Source organism: Chlorocebus sabaeus, chromosome 8, assembly GCF_047675955.1.
Source record: "Chlorocebus sabaeus isolate Y175 chromosome 8, mChlSab1.0.hap1, whole genome shotgun sequence".
Lineage (NCBI taxonomy): Eukaryota > Metazoa > Chordata > Mammalia > Primates > Cercopithecidae > Chlorocebus > Chlorocebus sabaeus.
Window position 1 is genome coordinate 8,006,544 of NC_132911.1, and position 10,855 is coordinate 8,017,398.

Below are 10,855 nucleotides of genomic sequence, written 5' to 3' on the forward strand. Positions count from 1 at the left end.
TGTTTGTAGTGCATCAAGTCCAAATTATTAAATATTTCCTGCCAATTCTGGAAACAATAAAATAGAACAATCTATCTTTGTCCTTTCACTGTAAAGCCCTGAAATTAAAGTAGTGTGACTTTGTGATGTCCTTAAGTGCTGAGGATAGTGGTTCATTAATATGACTATGTGAATTACACTTGGGGGTGGGAGGGGGCGCTGTTTCAGAATCCAGCCTCTTTAGAAAGCAAAACAACAGGACACCAGGACGGCAAGCCAAACCCAGGGCTCTTCAGAGAAGACCACGATACAAGTCATCAATGACGATGAGATAGCTTTGCTTTCTGCTTGTTATTGTCTCTCTGGCCACCACGGCTGGTGGCGCTGATTAAAGTCTGTAGAAGTCCCTTGCTTTGCTCTATATTTACACTGGGAAGTGCAAGATGGCCTCTCTTGGCAAGTCATCAAATTAAATTTTAAAAGGAGGCAAAAAACAATTTTAGCACAGGGTCAGCAGTTGGGTCTGTGTTTGTAAGTGTTGTTGGGCAAAATGGCCATATGGCAGGAGGGGAAATCAAGGTACAAGTCAGATAAGTCACCTTCCCAAGGTCACCTGCTGAGCAGTAGAGCTGGGATTTCAGGCTTTGTGTATCTGTACATGTCATGCTGTGCTGCCTCTGAATTGCACTTGAGATGTGGTGTCTAGGCCTGGTCTTGCGTAATATCCTGGCCAATGTTAGGAAAGCACTAGTCCCTCTGAACCGTAGTAACAATACCTAAAAGGTGAGGATGATGACACTTACCATGCCTAATTCAAGAGTTTATGGTGAGGATCAAAGGAGATTATGTGTTAGAAGTATTTTATAAAATATGAAATATGAGAATAATGAAAAGGGTCTAAAACAATGTAAGAATAAAATAAATGTCACATTGTCTTATAGCGTGTTCTGTATGTTGCATTTGGAATGTGGCATCCTTAGTGGTGGTTCAGTAGTTTCTTCTTTTCCTGTAATTGCAGTGATGAGATCTAGGGGCTTGACCAGGTATACACTCCATTTTCAGCACAATATTTTATAGATGGAATAGAAGCACACATCACCATCTGTGCAAGAGGCCTTGGAGGTAAACCACCTGAGGCAGTATGTGGACCTTCCCGGATCCAGATTCTAATAGAGCAGTTCTTAAAAAGGCACTTATGAAATGCTCAGGGTCATTTGAATACAGATTGACTATTAGATTGTATTAAGGAATAAGTGTTGATTTTTTTCCACGGGTTCTATTTTACAAAATGAGTTCTATTTTACAAAATGAGTTGTTTCCAACCCCATATTTTACAAAATGGGGTTCTATTTTACAAAATGAGTTGTTTCCCCCCTGAGTTGCACCTTCTGAAGTATTTTCAAAAGGGCATCTTTGAAATAATTGATTTTTATTTGAGATAATCTAGGAGAGGGTCTTATTAAGGGATGAAATAAGACTAACCACATGTTGAGGCTGAGTGATGGCTATGTGAAGGACCGTTACATGGTTTTGGCAGAAAGGGCAGAATCCAGCCTCAGTTTTCACCCTGAAAAGGTGAAGATGATGCCGCTTACCATGACTAGCAGCTCACACATGGCATTATGTCCTTCTATTAGGAAGCCCAGGGTAGCAGGTTGTCTTTCTGTCTTATTTTAATTGCTGTTGACATTCCTTGGCTAGATCCCTGTCTCCCTATGTGTTTGCAAAATGGTGACACTCCTCATTTGTTAGCTGGACTACTTTTGAGGAGAGAAGCTTTTCACTACCTTCAAATTTGGTTTGGACAAGAAAGGCAGGCAGGCCAAATGTTCATCAGTCCCGTTTCTTTACCAGTTTTCAGGGTCAAGAATCCACAGCTCAGCGCAGGGCTGCTCTCTGCTGCCCTCTGCTGCATGGGACTCTCCACAGACACCCACTTGATCAATCTCTTAAGTTCCAGTGGGTTCCCAAGCTTGTCATCACACATCACTTCTTTTGTTTTTCTCCTCAGAGGTCTATGTTTTGAAATACAGTGTATTCTAAACAAGGCACACTTAACATTGATTTACTTTCCACTTTAATTAACAAAAGACATATACAACTTCTGAGCAAAACTTTTGATCAGAAAAGAAAACCAGCATTATCAGAATAAAAATGATGTTTTTCTTCAGTTTCTAGCTGATTATGTAGACATATTTTTGGTCTAACTTATGCAGTGTTGAAATTCATGATTAACCTCCATTACTATCCTCCATGATCACAACCAGAGGGGCTTTCCAGGCTGTATTCTTCTTCAATCTCCTATATTGGCTTTGCATTGAGTGGAAGCTCAGCAAACCTTGTTTGATAACTGAATCTGTGGTTGCAATGGGGATGCCCTTGCTGCAAGGCCACAGGAAGGAAAGCTACTGAGGTCCTGCTTCCAGTGACTCTAGGGACCAGCACTACTGCGTTTCAGGGTTTTGTACGATTCAGTAAGCTCTCATCCCATTTTCTCAAACAGCATGCATAGGAGTTGGGACATCTTCCAATTTTGTATTCTTGGCTTCGACATTTGTTCCGGCAGCGGGCAGTCCCATAACCACATATTCTGTCCAATTCAAATTCACTTCTCACTAGATAACAGGATATGGCACTGTGATTAATTGCGTACTGGCACCAAAAGGCAAGGCTTTGGCAGAAGGTGTTTTCGGAGGGGGTAGAGAATGCTAGTGCATGGTGGTGGAGGTTTTCCTGCACCCCCATCCTCCTCCACTTTCCTAGACGGTCGACTTGACCCTCTGATTCCCAATGTATTTGAAAATACACATCAGTCCATATCACACCTATTTTCAAAATCCCTACAACAGTTTACTATTGTTTTTTGATTAAATCTCACCAAGCCTCTTACTGGGTCTCAAAAGCAATCATGATCTGATCTTGGGCCACTTTTTCAAACTCATGCTATTCCACTGCGGCCCTCACTCTGTCCATGATACCCTCACCAGCCTCCCTTCTGTTCCGTGTGAGCTAACTCTTTGCTATCCTATACCTTCACGTGCACTGTCCCCTCTGCCTGGAAGGTTTTTCTTCCCATACGTGGATTCTTTGAACTTTTATGTCTCAACCTTAAGATCCCAATATTGGGCAAATCTTTCTCTGTCCTATTCATGTATTTAAATGCCCCAAAACTATTTTTCTCCCTATGTATTTGTTAGTCTTTTATATTACTTATCACAAGTTGTAGCTATATATCTATGTATCTATATATACATAGAGAGAGAGATAGATACATATATAGAGAGAGAGGGAAAGAGAGAGATACATACATACCTAGATATAGATATAGATATGTGTATATGTATATTTTATTATTTGGTATTCTCAATGGAACTATGACCTCCCGACAATGAGGCCCATGTTTATTTATGTTGCTTACCATTGTGTAACTGGTACCGGGAACATAGCCTGTTTTCAGTAAGGACCTGGTGAGTGAATGATTGGATAGACTAGACAGGAGGAAACTAGAGTGGATGCAAGTAGAGTGGAGGAAACTAGAAAGGAGCAGAATCCGGATTGTTTGGCCCTTGGCCCAGAGCAGTTTTCAGGAGACATGGATTTAGTTTCTCAGTCTCAGGGTGTGCTCTCTGAGGCTAAAAGCAGCTTTGTAAAGCTCATTATCTCACATGCCACACTGATAGGATCTCACAGAGATATCAGGAGAACCCAGAAGCAAGGCTGATGGTAGGGAGGACAGTGTAAGGTGGACGGAGAGAGCCTCGCTGGAGAGGGCTTTGCATGAGGTTCTCTAGCAAACTCAGCAGGAGCCAGGCTTGGGGGAGGGTGTCAGAGGAACCCTGGGGAGAGGAGAGTCAGAGCTGCAAGTGGACCTCTTTGCAGAGGTCAGGGCTCAAGGACCCTAATTTCACTTGAGCCCTGAGTCCTTCTCCCCTGTTGCATCTGTTCATTTTCCACAAAGCAGCAGGGCAGGAGAACTGAAACGGGCTGCTAATCCTCGCACCAGGGTTTTATGTCTTTCCCTTGTTCCGGTAAAGAGAAGCCTCCTGTTTCTGATGCTTAGGTGTCAAGATTCTTTGTCCAGGATGTGAGTGAGGACTAAAAGGAAGTTCGACCAATTCTTGTGTTTGATAGGATATTGAACGGGTTTATATTTGGAATGGCCCCACAGTGGGTGACGAGGAAAGACTGTTTTGCTGTAACCTTCATTCAAAAGCAAGCCCTTGTGGTCACAGTACAAGGCAATGAAGAAAGGAGTGAGGTGGGCTGTGATGTGTATCATGCTGAGCGAGTGTGGAGGTTGGGTAGCAGATACGTGCCTTCTGACATATCTGTGGCAGGCCACTTTACAACCTGCAGTTATAGGAGGAGAAGAAGGACACCATGCTTGCTCAGGGAAAACAAAGCTTAGCATTAGGGGAGAAGAAGAATAGACTAGGAAGAGAACACAACCTTTAAAATGTTAGACTGTCAGTTTCAAGCAAGCCCTCACAGGCCATCTATTCAGAGATGGGAATTAAGGCTCAGAGAAGGAAAGTGACTAACCTGAGGTCACACGGCAACTTATGTGTCAAAGCTGGAACAAAAACCCAGTTGGTGTGTCTTATAGTCTGAGTAAACAGAATGCGAAAGGGAGAATACAGTCCATACACTGAGGCTGAAAAATAAATACATCCTAAACAACAAATACATTGCAGGGTTGTCTACACTACACTAGTTTCTTTCTTGCATAAGCAATTTTGCTTCTCTGCTCTATAGATCCAGAAACTCCTAGACAGATCTCAGATCTTAGTTAATGTAGAAGTTTATTTTGTCAAGGTTGAGAGCACACCTGTGACACAACCTCAGGAGGTCCTGAGGACATGTGCCCAAGGTGGTTTTGATATAGTTTGCTTGCTTTTATACATTTTAGGGAGACATAATACATCAACCAATACATGTAAGATTTAATTTTTTTTTTTTTTTTGAGACAGAGTCTCGCTCTGTCTTCCAGGGTAAAGTGCAATGGCATGATCTCAGCTTACCGCAACCTCCACCTCTCGGATTCAAGCGATTCTCCTGCCTCAGCCTCCCAAGTAGCTGGAATTACAGACATGCGCCACCATACCCAGCTAATTTTTGTATTTTTAGTAGAGACAGGGTTTCACTGTGTTGGCCAGGCCAGTCCCGAACTCCTGACCTTAAGAGATCCGCAGACCTCAGCCTCACAAAATGCTGAGCTTATAGGCATGAGCCACTACACCTGGCTGATTTACATTTGTTTGGTCCAGAAAGGTGGGAATTCAAAGTGGGGGGCGGTTAGGGGGTCCTGCAGCGGTACAGTGGGAGTCTGTGGCAGGTGGCCTTCCAGGCTATAGGTAAATTTAAACATTTTCTGGTTGACGATTGAGTTTGTCTAAAGACCTGGGATCAATAGACAGGAACGTTTGGGTTGCGACAAGAGATTGTGTTGTGGAGACCAAAGTTGTATCATGCAGTTGAAGCTTTTAGCTAGCAGGCTTCAGAGAGAACAGGCTGTAAAATGTTTCTTATCAGACTTAAAGTCTGTGTTGATGTTCATGCTGGAAAGTATCATGAGGCATGTCCGACCCCCACTTCCTTTCATGGCCTGAACTAGATTAAATTTAACCAGATTAAATTAACCAGATAAAATTTTAAGAGCCCTGGCTGAGAAGGGAGTCCATTTGGATGGTTGGGAAGCGGGGTTAGAATTTTATTTTTGGTTTACAGCCCCCATCCCCAGTCCTTGTGGGTATCTGAGGGGTTGACAGTGTGTGACAGCCAAACTTACCCAAAGTAGGGGTGACAGGAGAGGAGGCGGGCAGCGCATGTCATTCAACCTCACCCACTTCTGCCACTTCCCTCCCAAATCCTCTTCCTGCTAAGGGTCTTTCTCAGAATTAGACTACAGAGACCAGTCTGACCCAGTCCTCAGCAGTCAAGTGCAGGTAACGGCAGCCAGCTCTGTGGTGCATTCTTGGGGATCTGGAGGGATCCCTGACCCAGGCTTTCCATCCCAAGATGTTCTTTGTCTTGGGATCACAGGTTGAAGAAAACCTGTTCTTTGATAAATTGCTACCATATTTGGACAGACCTGGAACATGCTCGTAGCAGAATTTCACAGAAGTGTCTTTGGGAAATGACACGGGAAGAAAGAACAAGGAAGAGTTCACCTAAACAGGTACCCTCTGAAAAAAATCGTTAACCCATCTGAATCACAGCAGAGGCACAGCCTGGAAGGGGAAAAAGATGGGTGCTGAGTGTCTGTCAAAGCCCCACAAAATCGACTGAGCAGCTTGGAAGAGAAGATCTGATGGCTTCTATGAGTCAAAACAATTGGTTTCGTCCCAGCACTGCTAGTCTTATTAAGCAACTCTAAAAATCTTATTTTCTCTCACTGTACTATAGAGAATGTTGCTCAGCTTGTAAAAGAAACTGAGCAACATTTTGAGACTCTGCCTCAAAAGAAAAAAAAAAGAATGTTGCTCAGCTTGTAAGATTAGATTCTGTGCTCTCTCATATCCATTCCAAATAGATAAGAAATATATGCTTCTAGGGACATAGAATAACGTAGGAGTCAGAAGGTTTCTGACCTCTCAGTCTAACTTTAAAATTTGCTTAGCAGAGTTCAAAGGCACCTGCTATTTGTGTTGTCAGTAATTTATATTCTTGCCTACTAAAATCACTGCATCCCCTTTAATCCTAATCATCTGACTTCATATGAAAAGTTGCAAAGTTTAGGAGGATGAGTAGGCATCCATTCTGTGCAGAGTAAAGCTGTTCAGAAGGAGGAGGATGGGGGAAGGCATCTTATTCTACAAAATCAACAATGAATAATTACCTCTGACCTGCAACGGAACAAGCATGGCTAATGAGTCCTCATCGCTGAGGATTCCATGAGGAATTGTTACCGTGTGTGGCCAGGGGGCCAATGACATCCAGGACTCCTGATCCCTACGTTTCTTTTTTCCTCCTTGAGCTAGTAAGCCTCGTGGCTGTAGGGTGCATACAAGGACTGCCACTACTGCATTTTACTAATGGACCCAATGAAAACAAAGAGAAAAGGACTGGGATTGAATAAAGTTACTCCATCCTTCAGGATTTATTTTCTAAATCAAATGTTTTTCTTCTCCACCTGTCATCCCCAGCAACTGTATACATTTCCTGCTGAGAGTCTCTTTTTACCTGGAAGATCTTGATAGAATAGAAGAGAAATGGCTAACAGCAGCACAAGTCTCTGCATAATGCTGGGGCTGCTGGCAAGAAGCAGACGGAAGTTGGAGGGAATCACCCCAGGCAGGAGCGGGGCAGGTGTATTTATGGGCAGAGGCTGTACCTGCTCCTGATTACTGAGGCTTATCAAAAGGCAGCGTTCCTTGGTGAACACTCACCAAGGCACAGTGTGTGTGTTTGGCGGGGGGGCGGGGTGTTGGGGCTACAGAAATGTCAGCAGGGCAGTGTTGAGGGTGGGGAGACAGGATTAGCATAGGTCAAGTCCAAGTCACTTCACTTGCTTCCTTGAATCATTTCTGAAGCAAGAATTGGATTAGATGATTTCTAAGTTACCTTCCAGCCTTGACATTCCTCGATTCTGGTGAGACGACTTTCTCTTCCATTTCAGTAAGTTTCAGTCAGGAGATTCTTGTTAAAACGGTGGTGCGGGTAATGGAATTGAAGTCCATCACCCCCAAGACCTCTCTGAAGTAGACATTCAAAGAAACATACAATGTCAACGAGAAGAATGGCATGGAGCGTGGGGAGGCCATAAATGCGTGAGGGTCCCAGCACATTTCTGTGATAGAAAGCGTGTAGGATGAGGATGACAAGTGACAACAAGGAATACTTGATGGTGGGCATTGTCCAAGGGTGGGATGTGTAACCACAGAGCATCAGGCTGACTTAGGGCTTGGATGAAAAGGAGGACAAGAGTGAGAAGAGAGGTTAAAAGGAGACGATTTATAGGAATGCTGTGTTTCTAACAATGGCTCCAAATAAAACATAACCTTCCTCTTTAACCTTCCAGAGAGCATATGCCCTGCCCTCAACCCAGGGTATATGCTCCCTGGATTTAACCCCAACCCCACCCCAGGCAAAACATAATTCTTAAAATAAAATAAAACGTTTTAGAGAAAGCAAAATATCCAATCTTGGAAGCTGACATTCTTGAATAAGCTCTCCTCATTCTAGAACACAGATTAGGCAAAACCTGACAGACATACGTTGCTTGCACATCCTAAGCAAAATCTAGCAGTCAGTGTGTCTTCCCCAGAGTTCTCACTTAGGGGAGAATGTGATAGAAAACCAGGTCTCCTTACAGGGTAACAGAATAGAATAGAAGATCAGAAATCACAAACTGTGCCAGTTTGGGTGCTCCATGAAGCATGTATCAACAGGAATTAGAAAGGAAATAAATTTACTGGGAAATGCCTGTGAAAAATAAAGGGGGGCCAGGTGCAGTGCCTCATACTTGTAAATCCCAGCACTCTGGGAGGCTGAGTGAGGGAGGAGGATCATTTGAGCTCAGGGGTTTGAGTCCATCATGGACAGCATAGAGAGACCCCATCTCTACACAACAAGAAAATTAGCCAGGGATGGTGATGTGTCCCTGTAGTCCCAGCTATTTGGGAAGCTGAGGCAGGAGGGTCTCTTGAGCCCAGAAGTTCAAGGTTGCAGTAAGCTATGATGGCACTACTGCACTCCAGTGTAGGCAATAGAGCAAAACCCTGTCTCTGAAAAAAAAAATAAAATAAAAATTCAAAATGAAAAGATGGAGCAGGGAGGGAGCAAGATTGAGTAAGGAAAGTCTTCAGAACGTGATGTCAGTTAACACCTGTGAAAAGGTTTGGAGTCCGGGGAGCCTCAGACTGCAGTGCAGAAAATTTCAGCATTGCCAGTGGGGAACCCCAGGGCAAGACTGTCCCACACCAGCAGATATGGCCCAGCTCTAGTCCACAATGTGCTCATTCACTGACTGGAAGCAGTCAGGGCGAGAATGGTAGCTGCAGGTTACGTATATGCAGCAGGTGGAGGCCGTCAAATAGTCTCCCCACAGCAGACACACAGCAAGCACAAATGTGCAGGAGCCATGGGACCCTCCTAGCCTGCCACATGTTAGGCTTTAATAATTTTTGATGTTGAGCCTCAAAGGGAAAAAATCAGCTAATATTCAAGGTCATCTATGTGACCAGGATTCTGAAGAAAATTTAAAAATTCTGATATTAATAAATATTCAGTAGCTCTTAAAAAATGGAATTCATATACAGGGACTGAATAACCAAACTTCAAAAGAAATCCTATATCTTCTTAGGAGAAAAAATAAAAGCTTTATTTGCTGAGTCCGTATAAAGTATTTCAGAGTTCTGGTTTCGGTAACTACAAGTAAAAAGACTGAAAGTCACTACTTTAATTCTTAAAAAAAGAAAAAAGAAAGCCAAATAAAAGGAGAAATCAATGACTTTCCTTGAACCCATTAGGCCACTGAGGTCTCAGGGCAAACCCATCTTCTGGAAATCTGGAGTCACAGCCGAGATGAGCTAACCTGGAATGGAAGCTCTGAAACCATAAACTAGCAGGGACACCTACGGTAACTTTGTCAACTTGCTGGAGGCTGAACGTGGACATTTAGGAGAGTGAAAAACTACTAGAGACCATGGTCAAAGCTCTCCCTTCTCAACCCCTGCTATCCTGGGTTTTAAATCCAGGAAGCCCCCAAGGTTATCATGGAAGCAGAAACTGGGTCCTCAGGATATAACAAATCTTTTAGGGGTCTTCCAGCCCCTAAATCTAAGTAATAAATTTCTATTGTTTACAAATCACCCGGTATAAGAGATCTTTTTATAGCAGCATGAATGGACTGAGACAATTACTCAGTTTAAGTAAGAATTTCCTGTCATGTTTCCAATGCTTAAGAGTTAGTTTTGGTTTCCTGCTGGCTCAGAAATCTTGCCTTACCTCCCCTTTAATTTTTCAAAGTCGATAGATTTAATTCTGTTATAATCAATAACCCTTTTATGAAAAGGATGCTTTAGTTACACTTTGTATTTTGAGATAATTGTAGATTCCTATATAGTTCCAAAAAATTAAGAATAATACAGAGAGATACCCAGATCTTTTACTCTGTTTTCCTCAATAGTAACATCTTTGTAAAACCATAGTGCAATATCACAACCAGGATAGTGACACTGATGCATAACATTTCCGTTATCAGGAGGACTTCTCATGTTACTCTTTCAGAGCCACTCCGTCTTCCCTCACACCTCCACCTCCTTCTTAACCCTTGTATAAGTGATTTGTTCTCCATTTCTACAATTTTATCCTTTTAAGAATACCATATAAATGGAATGTATTATCCTTATTAGATTGAAGAGCCAGATTATGGTGAAGAGCCAGAATGGAAGCCCTGGTTGTTCTGAAAGACGTGAAGAGTGATATTGTGAAACATGTCCAGAGGATTCCCCATAACAAAAGCCTCCTCCTCTGCAGGAAAAATGATTTTACTAGAGCCGTATCCCACCTGGAGGGGAAGACGTTTCCCTACTCCAGCCCCATCTGACCTTCCTGTCTCACTTGAGGGATGTGGGTAGCTAAGAAGTTCTTGTGAGCCGGGCATGGTGACTCACGCTTGTAACCCCAGCACTTTGGGTGGCCGAGGTGGGCAGATCACAAGGTCAGAAGTTCAAGACCAGCCTGCCCAATATGGTGAATCCCCATCTCCACTAAAAAAAATAAAAAAATCAGCCAGATGTGGTGGTATGCGCCTGTAGTCCCAGCTACTCGGGAGGCTGAGGCAGAAGAATCATTGAATCCAGGAGGAGGAGGTTGCAGTGAGCCTAGATCGTGCCACTATACTCCAGCCTGGTGACAGAGATAAAAAAAAAAA

The 10,855-nt window shown here is 43.2% G+C and overlaps 1 protein-coding gene across 1 annotated transcript; it reads right to left on the reverse strand.

Annotated features, from left to right (window-relative positions):
- Positions 1-666: 666 nt before the first annotated feature.
- On the reverse strand, positions 667-8,116 carry LOC119618922 (beta-defensin 104A). The gene is made up of 2 exons (XM_037983806.2): positions 7,162-8,116; positions 667-2,594 (listed from the first exon to the last, which is right to left on the reverse strand). The coding sequence occupies exons 1-2, from the start codon at positions 7,217-7,219 to the stop codon at positions 2,434-2,436; spliced, it is 219 nt and encodes a 72-aa protein (XP_037839734.1). The 5' UTR covers positions 7,220-8,116; the 3' UTR covers positions 667-2,433.
- Positions 8,117-10,855: the final 2,739 nt, after the last annotated feature.